General features: G+C 40.6%; 1 protein-coding gene across 1 annotated transcript in view; it reads right to left on the bottom strand.

Annotated features, from left to right (window-relative positions):
- LRIG1 (leucine rich repeats and immunoglobulin like domains 1) overlaps positions 1-26,771 on the bottom strand; it is a 150,485-nt gene that overhangs the window by 37,301 nt on the left and 86,413 nt on the right. Inside the window, exons 4-9 of the mRNA XM_063291544.1 lie at positions 13,041-13,178; positions 10,759-10,902; positions 8,939-9,082; positions 6,904-7,047; positions 3,283-3,426; positions 1,110-1,190 (exon numbers count right to left, since the gene is read on the bottom strand). Of these exons, the coding sequence (XP_063147614.1) occupies positions 1,110-1,190; positions 3,283-3,426; positions 6,904-7,047; positions 8,939-9,082; positions 10,759-10,902; positions 13,041-13,178 (795 nt within the window). The remainder of the gene's footprint in view (positions 1-1,109; positions 1,191-3,282; positions 3,427-6,903; positions 7,048-8,938; positions 9,083-10,758; positions 10,903-13,040; positions 13,179-26,771) is intronic.

Here is a 26,771-nt window from a genome sequence, read left to right on the forward strand (position 1 = left end):
TGCGGTCGTAAAGCGCATTGCTTAGTGATGGCAATCCCTGCAGTCCCGGTTGCTGTCATTAACTGAATATCATGGTCGTTAAGTGAGGCAACTTCCTGCCAGCTTCCCACAACCAAAGTCAGTGGGGAAGCTAGCAGGAAGTTGCAAGTCCCAGGCCTGCAGGCAGGTACGTGGCTGCTGCTGGGTGGGGAGGGAATGAAGGGGTGGGTCGGGGAGGGTGCGAGACAGGGTGCATGAGAGGCATGGGATGGGTCGAGGAGGGGGTGTGGGGGGGTGTGAGAGGGGCCGTGCAGGTCGGGGAGGGGGTGAGGGGGTGCATGAGAGGCATGGTGCGGGTTGGAGAGGGTGTGCAAGAGGTGCCATGTGGGCTGGGGAGGATATGCAGGATTGAAGCACAAGTGCAGAGGGTCTGGGGAGGGTGAACAGGTGGGGGAGACTTACCCCAGTGACTTGCCACCTTCCCTGCCAGTTTCCCCATTGACTTGTAAGTGTGAACGGGTTGTCACGTAACCAGATCATGGTCAGGTGACCGTGGGGGTGCTGGGATGACCCAAACTCCAAGGACCAGTTGTAACCACCATTTGTTCAGTGCCATCATAACTTGGAATGGTCACTGACCAAACGGTCGTAGCTCGAGGACTACCTGTACCAGTGTTATAATCTCCACTAGAACAAAAGCTGAGTGCATTTCCTGGTTAAAAGATCCTCATCTGAACACAACGCAACAAAAATAAAATGTATGTCTCACTTGCACTGGAAGACACAAAGCATCAGGTAATAAGCAATGTGTCAAGAGTACGAAGTGAAACTGGCTTTGCAAACAAATTTATAATTGGAGGTTCATAAAATAAGGTGACTGTCTTTTATTCTTAACAACACAACTCTTGAGATCTACAAACTAAGAAAAAAAAGGATACTCAGAGCTTGAACTATTGCCGAGTGAGCTTCTAAGGCATGTGCTGTTAATAAAAATATTTGCCCTACGCATGTCACGAGCTCAACAGATGCCCTACCTTCTCCCATCCCAGTCCTAAAATACACACAGCTACACAACATTATTTGGAAAAACAACTTTTGTTTTCTAGAAGCAAAACTTATCCGATACTCACAGCATGCTTAGGTTTTCCAGGCCTGTAAATGCTCCACTGGTGTCTTCTATTGTCCCCGAAATCTCGTTATGATCCAGATTCCTAGGGAGAAGATGACAAAAGAAAGCTCGCAATCAATTTCCCAGTTTGTGAGCCCAGCATTTAAAGAGGCGAAGGCCAACCTTTAGGAAACCTTCCCCAAAGACACTGCCTTTTGTTCCTATAGCATAAAGCTTTCATCAGAAGTCTCCAGCACTCGTGGAAAAAACAGCAGTAATTTACTCTAGCTGACTAGACCTGGCCTCTTCCGTACTGTGTTCTTTCAAAGAAAACTTCCCCAAGTGATGCTTCAGCTACCTGACTTTCTTCAAGTGAGTTAGGGCTTTACTTCTTCTGGTGCACAGAAAGTGCAGCAAAGAAAAGCAACTTATTGTACACTGCCCAGAGTCTTCTTGGAGTTGGGCGGCCTTAACAACTCCAATAAAATCAATAAATACGAGTCAGGACAAGAACATTCAAATAATTACAAATACAGTTTTGCTGGGATTGAGCCATGGGGTGGGGGGGATCCCAGGCTTTATGGTGTGGCTGGGTTGGGTGGCATAAATGTGGCTGCACAGAGGCCCCCACCCCCACCGAAATCGAAAGAGTGGCCCTTGGGTATAATAGCAGTAAAACAGTCAGGGGAGAGAAATGGGATCCAGAGGTAGATGGCAAAGCATTTTGAAGTCCAGAGGTTGAGAGGCAAGAATTAACAACGGCATTTCTATGGCTGTTTTAAATGGAGTCATTTGGTCTTTATTCCAGAGTAGTCCCTTGTTTCCCTCCATTTCTCTTTTTGCAAACCTATCTGTGAAGGATTGGGAAATGGCACACTATAGTCCCACCATATGTGAGAATAACTGAAGGACATTTTGGGAATTTGGTGTGTGAGTAAGATTTCTGCAGCACACTTTTTTTTTTTAGTTAGTTGACCTTTCCGTCACATTTTCTATAAAAGGAGAAAGAGACAGAAAGACAGAGCTTGCTGCTCTTCTGATTCTTCCAAAAGAGCCTGAACTTCCTTTTGTGAGAAACATACTTTCTCACCAAAAAAAGAAAAAGAAAAAAAACCCCAACGTATAGGAATCCAGTATTCTAGTTCAGTTTTCTTTGCATTCACTTTGCTTTCTCACAGCCCCTGTTGCCAACTTCCTATTCTTTCTGGCTGGCTGGCCCTGAAAGCATACTGCCTTGTTAATCATTCTGCTGTGAGGTCTCTGGGACTGACCTCTATTTGAATAGCTTCTCATTTCAGCAGTTTCACACCCACCAAAGGCCTGTCAACAATAGACTGTAATTAAAGCATGCCCAGCTCTCTTTCACCAGGTGCAGGACCCAATGGGCCTTCCTCTTGATTCAATTAGAACTTGCTCTCCCACCCTCCCTTCCTCTCTGGGCACTGGACACAAAAGAAGACCAAGAATTAGCTGCAATCCAAACACTCTTTTCAGTTTGGGAAAGTCTTTCGTCCTTTTCTGTGCCAGCTGCCTAGGAGCAAGCCCTTTCTGAAAAGAGGCATGGGAGTGAAAAGTGGGTCTGGGAAAGGCAAAGAAACATAAAGCGCGTCCTCACTTCAATAAAAGGAATAAATAACTGCACAGTGCAGTAACCAAGGGGGAAAGTCTGTGTTTCCTTTCCATTAAGCTCCAACTTCAAAAGAGCTTAGAAGAAAAGAATTTCAAATAAGTAGTATGGAGCACTGTTCATTTGGTTTAAGTACATTATTTAAACACAAAAACAAAACAAGGGTCCTATAAAAATATTCTGGATTTCATCTAACAATTTCACAAAACTAGAGGTATCAACAATTGTGCACACATAATGGCAAGGTAGTAAAAGCCAAGACTCAACTCAGGAAGAAGAGTGCCATTAAGTACAGGGATAGAATGTTTCCTTGAATGTGCTAAGGGGTGGAGGCAGTCTTTACTAGACTGGAAGTTACCCAGAAGCCAAAAAATGGAGGGAAGGTCATGTCAGCTGATGTCCTCTCAGTACCAACAGCTACTGTAGTTCAGTTCATCAATACTGTGTAAGGTTGGGGTAGGTATCATTGTGTAATTAAGTGAGGGCAGAAGCAAATATCAAGAGCTGTCCCTTTCATTACTCTCAAGAGTTAACTTGACAAGTAAAAAGAAAAATGTAAAGTTCGTACAGAACACGTAAGCTTTTGAGTTCCTTGAACGCTCCCTCTGCAATGTGGTTGATGGAATTGTGACTCAGCTGCAGGATCTGTAGGCCTCCCAGATCTGCTAAACTCCCTTCATCCAGCCTGGTTAAGTTGTTAAATGACAAGGACCTGAGGAAACAAGAGCAAAATTTCAGTCTGAAGCATTTTTTCCCTCTTCTTTATTATGACTCTACTCTACTTGATAGTTCCTTTGTCCTGAAAATAATTATTTAGTTCATGAATATTATAAATGACTTTCCTGTCGAAAGAGGATCAACAGTATCCAAATCAGTTAAAGTATTTACTATATGGGCAAAATAAAGTCAGAAGCTAATTTACTTAACTGTTATATCTGCATTCATCTCCAACAGTCCCTCCAAGTTCTCAGAACTTGACCCATAGAGTTAAACCAAGCCATTCCGTCCAGTCTTTGGCAAGGTCAAAGCTTGTTTGCTTTCAGAGTTACAGTTATCGTCAAGCTAATTTCAGGAGCCTTGGTTGTACTACAGTAAATCCTCCCTAAATCATGGAAGGAATTATCCAAATTTCTTCAAACCAAGGAAACAGACATAAGTTAGGTTTCTGTGCAAAAGTAGACCCCAAAACCTAGATCCAGAGCCAACCAATACAGTGGGACCATGGAACTCAGGCAGTGGATAGAACTGGAAGAACTGCAAAACAGTGGCTGGCATTCTGCCATTTGATCTCAGTCACAATAAATGGTCAGCTCCAAAGTAACAGGGAACTATGGTTTCCCACTAGTTGAATTTGTTATGTCAGCTCTGTAGCCACATGCTGTCTCCTTTTCCTACTCTCTTGTTTCATGCAGTGGAATAGCATTTTTAAACAAACAATTCTCTGTCCTGTCCAGAACCCAAAGAACTCTGTTTCTTTAAACCAGTCTTCCTTAACCTGACATCTTCCAGATGTGTTGGGCTATACTCCCCGTCTTCATCAGCAGGCATGCCCAATGGCCATACTGACTGGAGATTACAGGGAAGTTGTAGAGAGGAAAGAGGACAACCTTGACAGAGAAAGGGGATATCCATTAACCAAAGAAACGAGGGGGAAAACATTCCTTAATCCCAAACAATGAAGAAGATATGTGTAAACAACTCAGACAGACATCCCCCTAATTCACATGAGTATAAGAAAGGGAAAAGATAAAAGTATACTCAGAGTTGTAAGGTTCTGTTACTATCGCCAATCTTAATAAAAGTAGTTTCAGTCTTAACATGGAGTTGATTTCTTGGGCTGATCTACATCTTGGGACTGACAGAGGTCTAGGTTGGGGAAGCCTCATTTCAAATACAACTAGTGAGAACAAGCCAGAATCAAAGTCATGTCTCAGATTTTGGCTTGCTTGCTAATTAAAAAAATAGTGTCCCTAATTTAGACACAACAGGAAACTGTGGTTTGTTCAAAATCGTAAGTAGATTGTTTTTAATTTTTTCTTGCAGCCATGAAACAGGAAAAGAGGGAAAATGTACAAGTTGATTTCTACCGCCAGAATCCAGCCCTCCCCATTATATCTGAACTGGTTTCAGAAAAAGAAAAAATGCCTGAAACTAGGGATTCAAGGGAAGGGGTCAACCTCCTTCCTTCCAGGGAAATGCACATCAAAAATGTTTATAGACTGGTGGGCAATGTTTATAGGCTTTGAGGACTGCATGTGATAGGGCCAATGATGCCATGGCTTCACCACAGTGGCCAGGATCTATTTTGGGGGAATCCAAAATAGAGTGCAAAATGTGCATTGCATCTTACAGAGGCTCAAAATTCCCTAACCCTAACCACAATAAAGACTGATTTGATTTGTTTCCCACTTCCCCCCTTAAAAGTCCTCCAACTCCCCCAGCCCCAGCAAATAAAGGCAGGATGAAAATTTGGACCCCGTATAATTCAGGGATGCTGTGAGGGCTGTGAATACAAATGTAGGAGGCTCTGTGAGGCTCATGGATTATGTACCTATGGCTTCAGCAGAGGGCTGAGTTGCATTTTGAGAGCCTGTGAGCAACTTCTCCTCAAATAACCTAAAATGGCAATGTTTTTACATGTACCCTGGTGGTAATATTACCACAGCTGAATAGAAGAAATTGTTGACACTTTTGCTCTGTTCTTCCGTATTTCTCTTGCAGATTTGTGTCTTAACAATACTGCCATGGTGACGTGTGGGATATGTATTAAAGTTAATGACATCTGCCAAAACCTAAGTCGGGACAGACACATTCCTAAGTAAAAAGGGTGTCATTTTCTTGGCAAACAAGTGGTATGCCTTTTGCAAACACGATAGTGTTTAGTAATGGTGTAGCTAAGAGCAATGGAAGGCCTTCAGAAGAGCTTTCAAGAAGGCAAGGGACAACATACATTAATTCCCAAGGAGACTGTGGTGTCAAATTATGAAGGGATGGCAACCAGTCAAAATTATTTCCTCACCTGTGATGAAAGAATTGTTCATAGGGGGAATGGAGGGGGTTGCGCAGAAGAAATCCAATGCTAGCAGATAGTGCTAAACACAACGGTTAAAAAAAGGGTTGGCAGAAGGTTTTCTGTCAGAACTGTAGAGGCACGTTTCTTTTCTGACGTCACCCATAGTTAGCCACGAGCAAATTTCAGAACCAAACTTCATCATATGCATCTGCAATCAGCTAGAAAGATGCATATTAAGTACCTCACCTCACATTTAGTGCCTATGCTGTCTTTCCTTTCTCCTCAGCCTGAGTATGGAAATGTGGAGACTGATCAAAAAGCACATTCTCCTCCCAGAATTGGAAGGAAAAATATTCTCCTTAGGGGATCTGTGAAGCCCCTCCTTTTCTGAATAAATCTACAACACCTGTGTCCCTAATGAAGGAATGAATGCGCATCCTTAAAAGACATGTTCAATAGCTTTCATAACATTCCTTATCTGCATATTTGAGTAGAACTAAGTAGGCATTAACAAGAGGAGCAAACAAGGGTCCTACCCTTAGGTTAAAGGAGAACCTCAAAGTCCTCTAGGGGCATCAGTTGATGCTCTCCAGCGCATACAGACATTTATGTAAAACACATATGCATGTACAAACATATAGACATGTGCATGCATGCACACACAGAGTCCAATGTTTTAAAGAGACTTGCAGAAGTTGAAATAAATGAAATAATACAAAAAATACAAAACAACCAGGCATAGTTAGATGCCAGAGAAGAGTTTTAAAAGCATCAGACAGGTTATTGTTTCACACCTATCTGGGTTAATAAAAGGCTTTTCCAAGAGAAGTTGGGGACAGACACACCTCACTAGAGAGGGGACTAATATATGGATGCCCACTGTTGAAAACACTTTATCTAGCTAAAACAGACCTCTTAGATAAGTGGTATTTGGGGAAAAGACACCGCCTATCACTTTAGCACTGTTAATTATTATGGGAGAAAGAGCTCCTTAATATACACTGGTCCCAAATTTTTGAATTAAAAACCAGCATTTTAAAAGAGGGGAAAGAGTTACACTCTGCAGCAAACGAATCTTCTGGAAACCTTTTCCCCTTAAAGCAGTACCTATACGTGCTGCATTGACATAGTATCTATTTTTATTGTCAACTGTGCCTCCCAAATTAGCTAACTCACAATTCGTTCAGCTTTTGGCAGAAGCTCCATCCAATAGGACTGATACTGGATATCAGGTTGTTACTCAAATGAAATTGCTGAAGGGAAGCCAGGCCATATAGGGAACCACTGTTCACTTCGGTGAGGACGTTGTGCTCCAGATGCCTACCAGAAAGACCAGGTTGAACATTTTTAATTACACACAAACTTGTATCTGATTTTTACTATAATATTTCTTAGTTAGAACTCCCCAAATCTGTAATTACTTTATCATATTTAAGAAAAAAGACACAACCAAAATGACATGCTTATTTGAGTTTTCCTTGATTCAGCAATGACTTCTTAGTGTTCATTTCAGAAGAACAGAAGTCTCATATTGTTAATCTCCTTTGCTGTTACAGGTTATACCTTCAGATTAGCTCAAGATACCATACTAAAAAATGTATGAATGTAACTACCAACAAAGAGTTTCAGTCCAATAATCACAATGCAGGAATCCAAAGCCACAAAGAGACGTTTGCCCTGTAGGGATTAGATCTTGCTCTGGTTTAACAGGGCAAGGTGCTTTGTTTTTGTTGTTTTGCTTTTATTTCAGTAGTTCTAGGGAGATGGGGGCCACTTCTTATTTTGCCCCATAGACCGGTCTACCAGGTGAGACCTTTCACTGCACTAGAGAAATTAATTTTCATGTATGTTTTTATTTTAAAAAATGCTCACATTTTGAAAACAAAACAAGAACCCTACAATAATGATGTGCATACTTTAGAATATCAGCAGAAAGTATTAAAAACTCAGTACCTTAAAAGACAAAAACTTTACAAAGTAAGTTTGTCTACCAAAAATGGTCTCTCTGTGTGTGTGTTAAAGAGTTACAGGTAGTCCTCACTTAACAACCACAATTGAGACCAGAAACTTTGCTGCTAAACGATGCAGTCATTAAGCGAGAGATCACGTGACTGTGATGGACTCATGCCCTCACTTCCTCCGCAGTCGTTCAGCAAATCATCTGCAGTGCTTAAGCAAGACATCACGTGACCGTGACTTGCAATTTTAATGTTGGCTTCTCCATTGACTCTGCTTGCTGGAAGCTGCCTGTGAGGCATGCAAATGGCCACAGAACACAGCGAATGCCCACCAGCTGCAAAGCAAGTGAACCTCAATCATGTGACCATGGGGACACTGTGATGGTTGTGTGAGGACCAGCCACAAAGTTACTTTTTCAGTGCTGTCGTAACTTTGAATGGTTACTAAACAGGGCAGTTGTTAAGCGAGGACTACCTGTATTGAGAATATGTGAAATGAATAAGAACTAATTTTCTAAGGCAAACACATATCTAGACATGTATTTGCTGTATCAATAATTTGTCCATCCAAGCCAATTTCTGGGGTTATGGCTGACAAAATTCCTTGCACAGTGTTGCAGTAGGACCACAATACCCCAACATTCTGTTACTGATAAAAGTAAAAACACCTCCAAGTCAAGCTTGACTCCTGGTGACTACATGGAAATGCTCATATAGTTCTTTTGGTGGGTATGCAGAAGTGCTTTGCTGGTGCCTGCTTCTTGACCAGGTCTAAACCAGGGCTATGTAATCTTTTTACAGTCTAGGTCTGCACTGGAAAAAGTATTCAGGGCCAGGAGACAACATAAGCTTGATTTAAATGAATTAAAATTAACTAAATGCAGTTAATACAATTATTGTCCAAGTATATAATAATTTCCTTCACATGAAGAACAACAATTCAGAAGCAGCTCTTGGAAAGACTTGACGGTTGCAACCATGCTTTGGGGAGAGTGCAAATATGGCCTTGGGCCATAAACTGTGCACCTTTGTTCTAAACTAACAGCAAAACCTACAAATGGTCAACACAAAAGCAATCCCTGCTTCATTCAAAAGTATTGGCAAAAAGTGGAAGTTTCAGGCACCAAAAATCACATACCTCCAGTCATGCTATGATGTGGGAGGGTGACTTTCCTGGCATCCACAGGACATGTCAAAAGAAATAAACAGAATACTCCTTCAAATCTATCAGCATAACCCATAGTTTAACTTACAGAACCTCCATTTTGGCCAGACCCCAGAAAGCTCCATCAGTCAACTTGCTTATGTTGTTGCGCTGCAGCTTCAAAACTTCTAAACTGTCCAATCCTTGAAACGTCAAGCCTTCTATCAAACGAATACGATTCCGGTTTAACTCTCTGAAAATGACCAACAACACAGAAGGATGTTAACTCAGTCTTTCTCAATGCACCCATCTTCAAAAGCCAACAGCCAGGCATAGATAAATGGGAAACAGAATGGCAACCCCTTGCATTAGACCCGTTTTCTGCCAAAATATATACATTTTGCCAAAGGTTTTGCTTAAATAAATTGATTTCTATACTGTTTTATCCTCTTCATAAAAATCACATGCTTTAGAATTCAGTGGGATTTCTTTAGTAACCTTGTAAAAATATAAACGTTTTCAACCATAAGTTTTTTTACCACAAACAGAAGGCAATATATATTATGAGTATTTGTTCTCAATATACACTTAATTGTACACTATTAACATTTATTTCTTTTAGAAAATGCTTTGGTTCAAAATCCTGCTATTTATTAAATTCTTTGAACACATGTAGAAGAAATTCAATCTAATTTAATTCAGGTTGACTAGAATAAAAATGGTTTGCCAGTGACATTGAATGGTCTATATAGTCCATAATTATTTGCCCAGGACTTGATCTTCCAGTAGTCTAAAACATATTTTGTTTTAGAATTCTTTGTATTTTGTCTTGAATTCTTTTCAGGTGAAAACTGCTAATTTCCTTTATGCACTTTGGAGCACTCCTCTGTGCAGGGATGGCACACAAGGCTGGACTTCTATGTCCCAAAACCTTAGCTGAGAAGTCCAGCAGCTAGAGATGACTGGGATTATAATCTAAAAACACCTGGAGGACCACAGGTTTTCCACCTCTGCTATGTAATTCAATATTAGCAATAACGTAAATTAGAATTTTTGATCACAGGAAAGATGAATATGCAAGTCATCTGAACAGGTGACTTCCTGATTAGAAAAAGCAGGAGAGGATAAAAGAAAGTTAGATTCACCAAAGGAGCCAAAAGGACCAAAACTCTATTGATTTGATTTTTTAAAAAAGGGGGAAGTCCAATATGCTTCCTTGTTTCATTTCACTTCAACAACTTCCCTGGGTTTTTTTTAGATTATCATTTGACATCTTACACTAACTGTGCTGAATCTAGCCTTTGAGTTAGGTTCCAAGCTTCAAGAAAGTAGCAAACAAACGTTGATGCCAAAGGTCAATTATATGCACATAAAGCACCTTCACAGATGCAGATCAAATACAGCCTACACTGTACCTTAGCCAAACAAACAATGTGTGTGCCAACCATCAAAAGCATCTTTTTGTCTATCTAAATGTCAACTGCACATTCTTCCCTCCTTGCGGTCTGAACACCACATATGTGGCTTTGAGAACAGGGTTCAAGGAAGTCCTCTGTCCTGCTTTTCTTTCATTGCCTTCCTGCAAAATAAAAGTAAAACCCAAAAAGAGAGTGCCAGCGTCTTTTTTTTTTAATATGCAAACGCACTGACTGGCATAAGGAATAAAGTCTATCACGTGTATTCTAGTTAATGAATACTCAGGTTCATTCTTCCTTTCTTTTTGTCCTGTTAAGAACATGAGCTGCAAAGTCAATCCTGTGTGGAGCCACATCCAATTTTTGATCTATTTCATTTAATGTCATAAGAGGCCACTAAAATATGCTTTATTCAACATTTCATATATGCAGACTGAAGGATTGTGTTTGATGAGCATGTCCTTAGGGAGCAAAAGCTTGGCTAGCCATAATTAATCTGCACATTTCTACTCACAGTTGGGTTAGATGGGGCAGTTTGAACGCTTTAACAGGAAGTTGGACAATTCTGTTTTTACTCAGGCGAAGCGTCAGCAGGGATCGTGACAAGCTGTTAAAAGCCTTGGTCTCCAGGATGCTGATTCTGTTGCTCCCCAAGTAGCTGCAATAATTTACAACAGAACATTCAAATGGTAGTGCTGGAGGTCTTGATTAGTCCCTCTTTATCTGAGCAGGTGGTGACATCAGACATGCTGTTTTCAGAAACCAAGTGTCTCCCCACTCAGACAACAATCAAGCCAATTTGCACAATTTAGACAGGTGATGATCAAAAGATTCCCCTGATACTGTAGCACCTTCAGTCTGTCAGAGCATCCTCCCCCACTTCAGTGCCTCTTGTTGAACTACAGCTTCCAAAATTGCCTATTGTTTTTCTTGCTTTGAATTCTGGAGCACTAGTCCAGAAGGGCATCCAGATGAGAAAGGTTGTCCATACAGGAATCAAAGCCAAGCCAAAAACAGAACGAACACACATTGTATGCCAGTAAGTATAATAAAACATACTGAAAGTAGGACAACTGTATTCCATATGGATTAAACATTGTCTTCTGAAGAAACTATTTTCAGTTACACTAGCCATCCTTAAAATGGGAATGACAGCTTCTTAATTCATAGGGATGTGGAAAAAAGAACAGTTTTGGTGAGATAGTGAATTCTTTGTCTTTCTAACTAGAATCCCAAAATCTGTCAAATGGATCTGAATGCCGAGTAATGGATGAAGTGTGATGAGCACCAATGATGTAAAATAATAGCTCAAGAGGAATACTGCCATCCACAAGCTATATATAGACAACATTCTTAAAATAAGAGAGTTGGGACAGAAATAAACCAGTTGTTTGGTTATGACTAATGTTAAATAATTGTTAATAACAGACTTCCCAATTTATTGCAATTAATCCAATGATCCATTGATCATCCACCCATCCATCCCTCCAGACCCTCAAAATCTTCATATGTTTTAATTTTCACAATTGCCTTATCTGCGGGTGGAACTTTTTTCATGGTATTTTGGTTAAAAATTCAAGGGCCACCTTATCCACAGATGAGCTTATCAGGGAGTATATATTGGTCCTTTGAAAAAGTATTACCATATATACTCATGAATAAAACCATCTGCAGATAAACCAAACCCAATTTTTTGGGTGTATTTTGGAACCTAAAATTCTCGGCTTATCTGAGAGTATATATAGTATCTATCTATCTATCTATCTATCTACCTAATCAACTTTCTGACAAGAAGCTTAACTAATGTACCCATATTTCATCCATCTCGCCACAATGATCTTCTGAGATTAGTTAGGCTGAAAAATGTGGGCCCTTCCCAGTATCCTCTGGAAAATTTCTCATGGGAAGGTCTTCCCAATCCAATTCCAACACTCTACCCTGCACTGAGGTAGAGTCCACCTCTGTGATACACAGTTTTTCCTTTTGATAAATAAATTGTACATTGTCCTTAATACTCATTTTCATTAAGTATCATTAAACTGCTGTAAATGTTGAGAATAATTGGTATGGGGATTTTTTTTTTTTAATTGCAATGCTATTCCTTTTTACTCATGTGGATTTTGGCCCCCAACTTTTGTCTCAAACAATTTTGAATGTATGATCTAATGAAAGACAGTACAGTAACGGTTCCACCGTACACTCTCCACTGGTTAATGAACTTCAATTCTGACATGTTGTTGCATCAGAAATCAGAGAATATGACTCTTCATTTAAAAAAACATATACAGCATTATGAAATGTTGCAACATGAGCATTTTAATTCTAATTCAAGGTAGTTGGGGGGAAATGAGAAAAACAATTTAATTTAAAAACCTGATGGAACAATTTTGTCTTTCTATTAGTTATTTGTAGTAGGTGCAAATAACAGAATGTTGAACTCTTTCTTCCTTACACTTTCATACCTTACGTCACTGAACCTCTGATATTAGTTCCTGTAAGAGGTCATGAGAAAAAGGAGGAGGACAGAAAAACTCAGTTTCCATATCTGCCCAATATGAAGAGGCAGAAGAGGATGAGAGAGTCCCATTCTTTCCATAGCATAACGTGACCATTCAAAGAACTGGACACCAGAGGTAATATACATAAAAGACACATATATGAGCAGCATTCATCTGATTTTTAATCCATGTTATAATCTGTAACACTTTTTTAAAAGATCAGGGTAACCTGAAAGTCAGTTCTTCTTGCATAAATGAATGCTTTTCCATAAAACATTTTAAAAGAAAGCAAGCTTACAGATCCTTTATGTGAAGCCCCACCGGGAAACAGCCACTTCGGACTTCTGTGATGTTATTTGAGCTGAGGTCTAACGTTTCCAGGGAAACATAGGGCTCCAGCTGGCTGGCTTCAATGCCATGGATTCTGTTGCGATTCCTACCACACAGAATGGAGAAAACTCAGACATAATTCACTTTTTGCCCTTTTGGGTTAGAATATAATAATACATCCATACAGCAAGACACAGGTCCTTGTAACTGATCTGACATTTTGCATCTGATGGAGTAAGGAAGTACAGCAGAATTTAAGAGAGGGAAGATAAAACCTGTTATTAGAAAGAAAGAAAGAAATTGATGTAGATAAGCAGTATACTGAGCGATTTATCCAGCGGAAACAAAGACCACTTTGAAGCTGTAAGTTTAAGACTATGATCCAGAGACTATGCTATCATTTGTTTAACCATCATTTGTTGAGTAAACAATGACTGGCTAAGTCCACATTTGGTGCTTATCCATAAACTGTGTATGGCCTACTGTGGCTAGATTCACACATCACATTCTGACAAAACCAAACCCCATTATGGCTTAGCACCATGTATGAATCTAGCCAAGAGACACATGTCAGCCTCCCCTGCGCCCAGTCAGCTACAAAAGGATGAAATGTGTACTATGTAAGAAAACTTGGATAGAAATAACTATGCACAGAATGTCTGGTTTTGCATAATGGGGTTATCTGTATTCCTGGGGAACATTAAAGCTGACTAAGGTTGCAGCACAGGTTGCCTTAGCTGAGATTATAGATCAAACAAAATTAATTATGCAGGTTTTCATTGTATTACTGAGTAAACATGTGAGACCTTGAGGCAGATTGGGCAACCTTTGGAAGTACGACTCAGTCTCCCAGTTTTCCAGAGAAGCCAATATTTTCTGCCTTTTCCTCTTTTTCAAGGGTGAAATGGGGAAGTATAGCTGGATGCATACTTTTTATCCCTATGTGCAACAGAACTAGGTCCTACACTCTCTTCTCTGGAGAAAACAAAAGGGAGAGCTGAAAATTACATAGCTAATGAGACATGGAGTTGCATCCTTTATCTCACTGAGAGGGCCTATGGCTGAAGCTTCTTCAGTCAGCCTTAAGCTGCCTCGATAGCTGAATTTGGGTGGTTTCCAGAACCAAAGAAACGTTCTATGAATTGCGTTAACGTTTGCAATTTAAACAGAGGCAAGACTTAAAACAGGAGATAAGATGTTGATGTTTGTGTGCAGCAGGGATGATGTGAGAAATGGCAGAGTAAAACAGGTGGTGCTACTTCAAACAATCCTGGCTTTCCTAGGAATATCAAAGTATGCTTTACAAGGTAAAATTACATCTTAATCCTGATGAGTAGGCTGTGCTAAGTATCTGTGTGAATATTTACTGGAAAATCTTTCAGAAAGTAACATCACCTGGGAGGAGGAAGACTAACCTTAGCATAGAGGTGATTGAGCTCCCCCAAAATGGAGGTTATTTCTGAAGAATGGGGAGACAAGATGAAACCATACAGTTGGCCTTCATCTAGGATCATCTTACAGTATTGGGCAGGATTTTTTTTTTAATTAAGCCTTAATAGAGCAAAACTCCACCTGCTACAAGCATCAAAACCAAGCTTCAAATAACCAGAGAAATCTGCAAAATGTTTTTAATTCTGATACATTAATTTTCAGATCTATATTCCTCATTGCGTCTTACAATCTAACAATTGAATTTTCAACCAACATGGTAACATCTGCATACACATACATTCATGCCCCAATAAACATATCTCTAACATCACCACAAATATTCTTACACATTTTCCATATGTTCACCAAACAATCAATAGGACATCACACGTCCTTGTCTAACTACCTGACCAATTTTGAATTATTTACTAACCATTCCATTGTATTCAGTAATTATCATGCTGCTTTATTTCTATCACATACTGCTCTTACAGTAATCCACAGTAAAACCTCAACTCCATAGTTACACAAAGCATCACAGTTTTCATACCTGTTCACTTTATCTCTTGAAACCCAAAACTTTACAACACTCTTACTTTTGCATGTTTACACATTTCTCAATGAACTGTTAAACAACACAAATCTGATCCACAGCCTTGTACCCAGCATAGAGCCACACTGTACTTCTCAAATTTTGTTCAGTTACCTCTCACACTCCTTCAATTAAAACTTTGCCACACACACACACACAAAGTAAACATATTCTTGCCCACATATCACAACTCAGTGATGCATGTTGTGTCGTGAACATATCCAGGCCTCAATGGTCAAAATGCTGAGAACTGTATTTCAATAATACCTGGAGGTCCAGAGGCTTTCCGCTTTTGTCCTATGAAGTAGGCAAGAACTCCCACAAATATAAATAATCTTGTTCTTGGTCAGAGATTCTGTAATTTGTAGTCTAAAACAACAGACTGCCTGTACCCAGACTGAAACATTTTATTCTGAAAGATTCTGATTGTTCTGGAGCAGGCAAATATTGACCAAAATTTTATGGGCAGGATATAATTGGTTTTACTCTGCTGATAGAATGATCTTTGATTAAACAAAGGACTGTGCCAGTGGAATGGGAAGAATAAAAGTTCTTCACAGGTTTTTTTGGAGGGGTGAAGAAAACTTGAGCCTCCTCCTAGTTCAGAAGGTCCTTCAGACAGTCATTCCTGCCCTATTCACCTCAAGGCTTGTCTACTGCAATGTGCTCTACCTGGGGCTACCCTGGCAAACTATTCAGAAACTTCAACTGAAGTTCCATAATGCAGTGATGCAAGAGTGACGGACATGCCTCAGTATGCTTACATGACACCTCTGCCCCTCAGGCTGCACTGGTTGCCAGTATGCTTCCGGATGTGATTCAAGGCTATTAACTGTAAAGCCTTACATGGCACAGGGCCAGTTCATTTGAGAGACGGCATGTCCCCATTGTTTCTGCCTGGCCAGTTAGGTGCCAACAAAAGGCACGCTCCAGCTCCCTTTGATTAAACAGTGTCACCTCTCAGGATCAAGAAAGCGTGCTTTCTCTTTTGCAGCGCCTGCCCTCTGGAATGAGATCCCCCCTGAAATCCGTGTAGCCTCACCCTGCTGATATTCTGTAAAGCACTGAAGACCTGGTTGCTCTCCCAGGCCTTGAGTTGAGATGGGTTGGGCCCCTTGTTGGACGTGTCTTGGTTTACTTTTGTTTATGGCTGTGCAGAGTGACTGGATCCCATCTTGTTATGTTTTGTATTGGGTTTTTTATGGTGTATTATATCGAGAACCAGTTGGAGTTGGTCAGTGCCTACATGAATTAAATAAATAAATGGATGTAATCTACAGCAGGAAACCTAGATTTCCTAACGTAATTTCCCGATTGCCACAGGGAGATGATACTAGCACAGTCCTTATGGAAGATTCATAGGAAGATGCACATATTTACCACCCAAATCATTTCAAATGCATACAAACATGGTACATGTGATAGGTTAGTGCATGCATTTCAGCAGAAGATCTCAAGGTTCATACCTGGCACTGCCAGACACAGAGCTAAAAGGCCAGGAAGGCTATCTATCTGCTTTCTTCAAAATCTAGTTGCATTCAAATAGCTGTATTGAATCGTAATGACCAACAGTATGGCTTGAGAGACTCAGATATTCCAAAGGAAGAACAAAATTGACCATAACAAGTCAAGGACAGAACAAGCATTTTAACTTCATGCTTCCTTTTGCCTTAATTTGTCTTAAAATGGAGAAAATTAATAGGGCAGCCTATCCTAGCCTAAGGATGAATACATGTTTCCTATGAATTGTAATAATGGGTCAGGGTAATGAATATGTATCATGTTGATTGCTCTGCGCATGACTTCCAGCCAAAAAAAACAAAAGGTGAAGTCCATCCTTTGAATTGTGCTTTTTATTTTAAGTTAATTATTCCTGCTATCCTTAGAATGGTATTGTATTTCCCAAGCAAATGGCAATGGCTGGCTGCAATGTGTTCTTCAGGCAGGAAATGACTATCCATAAAAGTAGACAATACTTTTACTAGAGGCCACTGAATCACAAGGTCCAAAGGGAACACCTGGTAGATTCTCAAAGCTATTGCTGAAACTGTTCAGGTAGAGCTGAACTACATAACAAGAGTAGAATAGGTACTTCTGATGTGCTTGGTTCAGCCACTATGAAATTCAACATAAACTGCATACCCCAACATCTTAATTAGTAACAGCACTGGCCCTGGAGCAAGATGGGTGATAGGCTTGCTTTGAAACACAAAGGCGAGAAGAGAGCCAATTCCCATCCTTGGATTTCCTATCTACAGGAATCTTTGGGGGTTTTATTCCCCTGGAATGAAGACTGGCTGCACAGAAGTACAACCACTAATCACTGGCAGGATAAAAGTTAAGCAGTGGGGTTTAAAGCAACCCAACTCTAAGGAAATAGTACCACTGGTCTACAGATAATTAAAGCAATCTGAAAGCATGGTGCCCTTTCAAGTTGGGCCATGTTGCTATCCTCAGTGAGTGGCACTGGGCAAGGAGCAAGGATATTCAGCAAGAAAAACTACGAAGTGGAAATGGCAGCATAAATTATAGAAATGATGACCAAAAGGGCAGTGGGAATGGCTTTTGAAAAAAACAGAGAAGATACTCTGAGATAAAACTTTAGTATCACTCCTATGTTCTTAAGCAAGAACCATGCATCTATCCAAATCTCGCATCAATTTAGGCTATCCTTGTAAGCCTCTGATACAGGAAGAAGCACCTAGCTGATCTTGGCTATCTCAAAAACAGATAAGTGGGGTTGGAAGTGATTAGTATTTGGATGGGAGATCACCAGGAAGCAAGGGACTGGAAGATAGACTGGGAACTGAGCACAATCTGGGGTTCCTCCTGGACTCACAGCTCCCACTCAAGGAACAGGTGGTAGCTGTGGCTAGCAGGAACTTTGCGCAGCTTCAGGTTGTGAGCCAGTTGTGTCTGTTTCTGGACTGGGAGCCCTACTCACAGTCACTCATGCCCTAGTGACCTCTAGATTGGATTACTTCAATGTGATCTACATGGGCTGCCACTGAAGAACATCTGGAAGCTGCAGCTGGTGCAGAACGCAGCAGCATGGGCAGTTAGCAGTGCCTATTTTTCGGTGCATGTGACATCACTGCCCCATGAGCCACACTGGCTATCAGTACGCTTCCAGGTGCAATTCAAGGTGCTAGTAGTCACCTTTAAAGCCCTAGACGGCTAGGGGGCATATTACTTACAGGTCTGTCTCTCCCTGGACTGTCTTTCCTATCCAGTCAGGCAGGAGGAGCGTGCTCTGAGTCCCATCTGCCAGGAAGAGAGCCTTTTCTGTCATGGCACCCACCCTCTGGATTATCATCCCTCTGGAGATCAGATTGGCCCTGGCCCTGCTGGCCTTTTGCAAAGCCCTGAAGACTTGGCTCTCTGCTCAAGCCTGGGGTCCTGGGTGCATGATGAAACCCATCTCGGGTTATGTTGAATGTTAATTGTTGTTTTATAATTTCCTGGCTACTATGGGTTTTACGTTTTTTATATGTTTTTATCATTTTAATATTGTAAGCTACTCAGAACCATATATTTGAGACTGGAGGTCATACAAATCTATCAAACAAACGAACAGTATCCTGGAAGAGGAAATGTGCAAACCAATTCCATATTGTTCCAAGAAAACTATACAGAGGTATCAACAACCAAGCTTGGCTCAATAAAGTCTTTGCCTCTTTAATTTAAGGACTGATTTGTTAAAAGAATTCATAAGCTCACCAAGATATTTCAGGGAGATCAAGAGCAGAGCTATGCAGCCATCATAATACATCTTTATCATTACATATACGGCTATGAATTATCAAACAGGTTGTCACGCTCCCCAATCAAATTTTCCCAGAACACCTTATCGGACTCGCATTCATCTTCCAGCAACCCGTGTCAACCCACAAGTCGCCAGCAGGGAGGTGAAGCCGGGTTGGAGTGTGAATCATTTTGTTTGGGCTAGATGCTCCTTGCCCCAAGGTCATCGGGAGAGAAACCACTCCAGCCATCTGCCGACATGGGACGGAGGGGCACACACCTAAGGGCGCAGTGGGGGGGGGGATTTGAAGCTTCTGTGATTTTAAATGTAGAAATGTGCGGGAAATGGCATTCGCAACTTTTTACCCCGTACTGGATGCTTCGCTTCATTAAATAGATTTCTAGGCAATTGCTTATGAGTCTTGATAGAGTGAAAGCTCGAGTGCTCCTGTCATCACACAGGTAAGGGAAACTACAACCTGGGGGTTAATACTTGGGAAACAGGAAGGTAGTTTAGGAGAATGAAAATATGGATGGCCCAGGTTAATCAACTAGCGTTCATCCACAATCAACTCTTAAGTAGGAAATCAAGGAGATGTTGTAACCAATGTTTAGGACTATTCACATATTTTACTCCAGCCTTCTTCAGACTGGTTGCCTTCAGATGTCTCATTCTTATCCCAAACCAACATAGCTAGGATTGGAGAGGCTGCATTAAGCGGATTTGTTCTTTAGACTTCCACTTACATTTCAAATAGTTCAAAACCACAAAAGCGTAGACCTTCGTTTGGAAAAGTAAAAAAAAAAAAAAAATCAGACACAACTACTTTTTCCAAACAGTGTTACATTTATTAGGAGGAAGTACCAATGGGAGACTACACCTGTTTAAATTTGCCCTGGTTCAAACTTCATAAAAACCCTACGCTTCGGTTGGGAATATTATCACACCTTTAACCCTTATACATACTTCTTTAAGTGTGAACAGTTCCTGAACAAAAAAGATTTTACCTAGAACTAAGAGAGTTAAGGGAACAACACTATCACATTTTCCAGCCAGAAAGCACCACTGATAGCGTAGCAGAATGGTCTCTAATCCAGAAAAACATATGCAGCAATGAAGATGTTACTCTTTCAATTTGCCACAACAGATTTTGTAATTTTTGGAATGAAAAAGCTACTCCTCTGAAAATAGATAATCTAGGGTCATGGTATGTATTTGCTTCTATTCATATAACCACAGCCTTCCCATGAGGCCTGACCAACCACCTTTCTTGCGCAAGAAAAACAATGGTTCAGCAAAATTGTGGCACTTGAGACTCCATGGAAAAGAAGGTGTAGAGTCAGCAGTAAGACCTGTGGTAAACACTAACAGGAACAAAATGCTTGAAAAATAGTGATAGCCAGGAATATTCTGTACTTCCACTTCCTAGACTTCATGTTAGTAAAAGGTAAAGGTTTCCCTTGACGTAAAGTCCAGTCGTGTCCGACTCTAGGGGGCGGTGCTCATCTCCGTTTCTAAGCCTTAGAGCCGGCGTTGTCATAGACACTTCCGGGTCATGTGGCCAGCATGACTACTCGGAACGCCATTACCTTCCCGCCGAAGCGGTACCTATTGATCTACTCACATTTGCATGTTTTCGAACTGCTAGGTGAGCAGGAGCTGGGACGAGCAACGGGAGCTCACCCCGCCGCGCGGTTTCGAACCACCGACCTTCCGATCGGCAGCTCAGCGGTTTAACCCGCAGCGCCACCGCGTCCCCTAGACTTCATGTTAAAACTTCACAAAGTTTACACAAAGTTTCACAAGGCTGAATGAGTCCAACTTTTCAGTTTTGAGGTATTTCACCAGACAATATTTCTTAAACTGTGAGTTGGGCTTCATCTCTGGGTCTCAGCATTGCACCAAGTGGGTCTCAGAACCTGCTCACCACCTCCACTGTTAACAAGAGAGCAACTGGAGGCAAATGGTCCCAAGGAATTTGGAAAAGATTAAATACTGGATGTTTCTTGATGGTGATAATTCCATTAATTATATATATTACTCTTGTTAAAATAAAATACCCCACTCATAAAACCAGATTCCTCTGTGGTTTTCAGCCCAAAGGCAGAAAATTTGAGGACCCCTGCCTTAAGAAACATGGACCAACAATGTTGGAAAGGAGTCTCAACTACTTTCTAAGCTAGAACTTTAAAATAGGAGCAAAGCATCTCCTCATCATGCCCTGTGTGTGTGTGTGTGTGTGTGTGTGTGTGTGTGCATGGGCACACCTACAACACTTCATTCTTTATCTCAAGTATAATTTTCTGCACAACTTCTCTTCCCATTGTATGGCTAATTTTTGCATTTGGGGGGATGCGTAATGGGTGCATATTCATGTTACCCATATATCTCCAACAGGATGTCTGGGTGAAATATCAACATAAACTGTGAATTTCTTATGAAAATTAAAGCAGACTGTGGATAAGTGAGCTAATACAAGTGAGTGGCATTTCTTGGATATATTTTGCTGTTTGGCTGTCCCCACTGTCAAATACTCAAATTACACAGTGTATGTAAAATAAACTGATACGATAACACTGTTTTTCTATTGATGAAAGTATGATGTTCCCTCAGTGTTTAAGTTTAGCATCCTGGAGTCTGAGGCTATCTTCACAGATGGCTCTTATATAGAAAAAGAAAAAAGAAAAATCATCCTGCTGAACATTGACAAGAGTCAACAGCACCTTATCAGTTAGCATCTTCCTCAAAGTGGACTTCTACGACTGTTACACTGTTTGCTCTTATAAGGTACACTTTTATCAACTGACACAAATCCAATTAAGGGTCACTTTAACTGAGTTCATCATGTTAAAAGCACAATTCAGCCAGACAAGTGACAATTATTTGGCTTGGCCTCTATAAGGCATACAGGACAAAATAGCATCCCTAAGGGTATTCAAACCCCAAATCTTATCATTTAGTTAAGAAGTTTACCTATCTACTAATTGATAACTGCACAATACTGATTTGGCACCCAATTACATTTGCACTATTTCCACTCCTGACTTTGACAAGAGTAAACATATATCCATTTCTATTTCTAGCTGGGTGAATCTCACTCAGGCCTATTACAGAGCTCCTGTTTATTTAATGTGTGGGCACAGATGCTCACTGATTACCTCACTCAGGGCCTACATCACCCTCTACTTCATCACAAGAAAAACAGATACACAGGAAGCCTCAGGTATCTTTCTCACTGGCTGGCAATCCCCATGTTTTTCCAGAGGTGAAGTTCCAACCCACTACACAGGCATCTACGCCGATCCTGTTCACTTTCCCAGCATCATCTGACCAATATGATGTTTTAACAGCTGCTTGGAACTCTTGACTTTATTTTCAAAAAAAATCACCACTCTACTTTGCTCTTATGCTGTGTATCACTAAAGACGTAATGCAGATATAATGGAAGGAGCAGAGTGCAGAATCCCTTTGTGCTTAAAAATTCCCTAAGTCCCTATCTAACTTTGTTCAGCCCTGTTTTAAGCCTGGTTAAATCATCATTAATGTTTAATTTACAGCCCTGACTAAATGACCTTCCCAGAGGAGGCACGACTAATTTTTGTTTGAAAAATAGGCCATTACAAATTAAATGCATCAACATGAATTATTCTGATTCAGCTGTATTGTGTTTTTGAAATGGTTAGTGTTTATTTCTTGGATTTATGTCCTGCCTTTCTGCAAAAGAATGGGGAACAAAGTGGTTAACAGTAAAAACAACTTTAATAAAAAAAAATCCAAGCACGAAACTAAAACCTAAGAAACATCCTTTTAAAGAAGTCCATTCTAAAAATCACACCTGAGCAGTTTAAAACGCCACATGGCAGCCAGCCCATCTAGCTTGCCAAACACTAAAGTCCAGCCTCAATAATTAGGTTTTACCTGTTTATAACAGGACAACAGAAAAGAAGAGCTAGAACTGCCAAAATGCCCACTCACTGAGGATCCTCTCTCTTCTCTTCCTGCTGGACACACCTCCTGCTGGAAAGTGAACGGCCCCTTCTGCAAATCTTAAAGTTGAAGCAGGCTTATGAGATAGCTGTCTCACTCTTGTTGTTACAAATCGTCATGAAAAGGTAGAACTTCACCGAAAGGAATCTCTAAAAATCTGTGGAGAGATAAGCAGCTGCAACCTGGGGGACCACCAAGGGGGAAACATGGAACCTGTTCTGAAAGAGAAGAACAATTCCTGCCTAGGGAAACTCTAGCTAAATGTTCCCTCCATTTCAAAGCTTCCAACAAACAAAAGGAAAAATGCAAAGCTCTGAGACCAACATGCAACAGTAACAGACTAAATTCAACTGAACTAAGTATCAGCTGAACTTTTCCAATTAATTCCACCTTAACCAAAGTAATTGCGATATCTTGTTTTAATGGCAGCATGAAACTTAAAAGTAACCTGGAGGCAGAAAAGGGCTACACACACACACACACTCTGCAGAATAACTGTTATTAACCACGCTGCTTTTGAAAATCACATGAAGCAACACTAGTCGTAAGGAAAAATTCCAGAAATCTGGAATAAGTTGCTTTTACTAGCCAGCTCAAGATCACAAATTAATATCCACGTTTCTGCATTCTTAAAAACTCTTTATCAGGCAATCTCATGAACAAAGCAGGGAGTAGGAACCATATCTACCTCTTTTACCACTTTTAGTGCCATGTCAAAATAAACTAAACTGTAGCTTTTTCCAATCCGAGATTGAAAAATGCTGACTTTGCTGACCTGTCCATGCAGTTTTCCAGGCTGCAATATGAAAGTAGTCTGCTGCTGCTTTCTTGAAGGATGCTTTTTCAACTTCCCATTCTAGTCTACAATCATGGATTTTCCTGGTGGTTTCCTATGAAAGTTCTCACTAAGTCAAGCTCTGTTTAGCTTCCAAGCTCAGATGACATCAGCCAGGTGCTGCCACCTATCTGAGCAAGAGAAGCCAACAGACACACATACTGAGGTCTATTTGGTGCTAAAGTAGAGTCAAGTTTTAGTAGGAATTTCCTAAGCATTACTGGGGATTGGGAGGAAACAAAATCCAACAAAGGTTTATCATCCATGGAGAGAATGAATATATAATTTAGTCATTAAGTTTCAACCTGTCTTCATCCTTTTATGAAGCCTACAGATTCAGTGAATGGTAGAAATACAAGAAGAAAGAAATGCAAAAAAGACTTTTGGTACAGAATGTTTTTCAGTTCTATTCAAGTCTTATTAAAACAAGAACTGGGCTGAGAATCCTTTGAAACCTGGTGCAGTCTACTCATCAAGTCATTCTCAACTCCTAGCAACCACATAGATAGATTTTTCTGCATGATGCTCTATCCCTAACCTGGCCTTTCTGGTCTCCCAATGGTGCACTCATTGCCACTATACTGGAGTCCATCCACTTTGCTGCTAGTCATCCTCTTCTTTTCCTCTTTCCTTTCACCTTTCCCAACATTACAGCCTTTTCCAGAAAGCCAGGTCTTTGCGTAATATGTCTGAACTAGGATAATTTAAGCCTGGTCATTTGTGCCTTGAGTGAGAACTCTGGATTGATTTGTTTGATGATCCATTTGTTTGTTTTCTCAGAAGTCTTCTCCAACACCAAAACTCAAAGGTGTTAATACTCTTCTTATCCTGTTTCTTTGAAGTCCAACTTCCCATTCCATAGAGTGTAACAGAGAGTATCATTGCTTGCACTATTCTGTCCTTTGTAGATATGGACACATAACAGCATCTGAATATCTTTTCCAAGACCTTCATGGCTGCTCTACCAAGTGCTAGTCTGTGGTATATTTCTATTTCTATTATTATTATTATTATTATTATATAATTTTTGTTGATAATTTTGATAATAATAGTAGAATCTAATACAAACTAAACTTAAAAGAAGAGAAGAGAAAGGAGTAAAAAGTGCAAGAAAAAAGAAAAAAGAAAAAAGAGAGAGAAGAGAAAAGGAAGAAAATAATGAAGAAAAAGAGAAGACGTATATAAAGAATTGACAGAATTGACTTCCAACCTTCATCACAACAAGTATACACAAATTTAGTGACATGTTCCGTTTAGTCATGACGGCCACATGACCACGGAAGTGTCTTCGGACAAATGCCGGCTCTTCGGCTTTGAAACGGAGATGAGCACCGCCCCCTAGAGTCGGATACGACTGGACTTAACGTCAAGGGAAACCTTTACCTTTTTACATCCCCTCTAAGGTTACAAACATTTATCTCTTCATCCCATATCCCATCTTTATCTATAAACAAATCCATAAAACATCATCTTTTCAGTCCTGGTGTCAGCAGAAAGTCCATAAGGGTTACCAGAAGTAACTACATATCTTGTTTTAACCTTGATCAAGTAAACCAACTTTATATTCCTTCCTTTTACTTCTAACAGCCTTAATCTTTAGTTCAAGTATTATTGTAGGATTTGATTTCTCTTCATTTCTTCTTTGTCCCATCACACAGAGTTCTTCAAGGCTTTAACAAGCCTCTTTCGTAAACCCAATAAGAAAAAATTGTCCAGGTCACTCTCCTGGATTGCCATTTGTATTTCCCTTTTAAATTTTAAAACCTCAGTGAGTTTCTTTTGTAGATCCAGTGAAACATTCTTTTCTAAGTCATTCTCTCAGGGTAGTTGTTCTACCTGTTTTCATTAGTTTGGTCTTTTTATATTTAATTTTAGTTCCATTTTTTCACTCTGCTTCTTGACTTTTATTAATATTAGGGCTTGCATATCCTTTGCATTTTCAGCTATCAGGGTAGTGTCATCAGCATAGTACAGGTTATTGATGTTTCTTCCTCCAATTTAAAAACCACGTTCATCTTCTTCCAATCCTGCTTCCCTTAATATATATTCAGCATATAGGTTGAATAACTTCAGCAAAGGATCATTACCTTGCCGTGGTGCCGGAGCTTGAGCACCTCAATGATGCCATAAGCTAAACCGTGAAGGGCCACCCAAGACGGGAAGGTCATGACAGAGAGGTCAGACTAAATGCGATCCCTGCAGAAGGTAATGGCAACCCACTCCAGTATTCTTGCCGTGAAAACTCAATGGATCAGTTCAACCAGAGATATGTCGGTATACCATCGGAAGATGAGACCCCCAGGTCGGAAGATGGTCAAAATGCTACTGGGGAGGAACAGAGGATGAGTTCAACTAGCCCCAGACGTGATGACGCAGCTAGCTCAAAACCGAAAGGACGGCTAGCAGCCGACGGTGCTGGTGGTGAACGGCGAATCCGATGTTCTAAGGATCAACACACCACTGGAACCTGGAATGTAAGATCTATGAGCCAGGGCAAATTGGATGTGGTTATTGGGGAGATGTCAAGATTAACGATAGACATTGTGGGTGTCAGTGAACTGAAATGGAGTGGAACGGGCCACTTCACATCAAATGACCACCAGATCTACTACTGTGGACAAGAGGACCACAGAAGAAATGGAGTAGCCTTCATAATTAATAGTCAAGTGGCTAAAGCAGTGCTTGGATACAATCCAAAAAACGATAGAATGATCTCAATTCGAATTCAGGGCAAGCCATCTAACATCACAGGGATCCAAATATACGCCCCAACCACAGATGCTGAAGAAGCTGAAGTAGAGCAGTTCTATGAGGATCTGCAGCACCTACTGGACAACACGCCTAAAAGAGACGTGATTTTCATCACGGGAGACTGGAATGCTAAGGTGGGCAGTCAAATGACACCTGGAATTACAGGTAAGCATAGCCTGGGAGAACAAAACGAAGCAGGACATAGGCTGATAGAATTTTGCCAAGACAACACAATGTGCATAACAAACACCCTCTTCCAGCAACCTAAGAGACGGCTTTATACATGGACTTCACCAGATGGACAACACCGAAATCAGATTGACTACATCCTTTGCAGCCAAAGTGGCGGACATCTATA

This window comes from Candoia aspera, chromosome 2, assembly GCF_035149785.1.
Source record: "Candoia aspera isolate rCanAsp1 chromosome 2, rCanAsp1.hap2, whole genome shotgun sequence".
NCBI lineage: Eukaryota > Metazoa > Chordata > Lepidosauria > Squamata > Boidae > Candoia > Candoia aspera.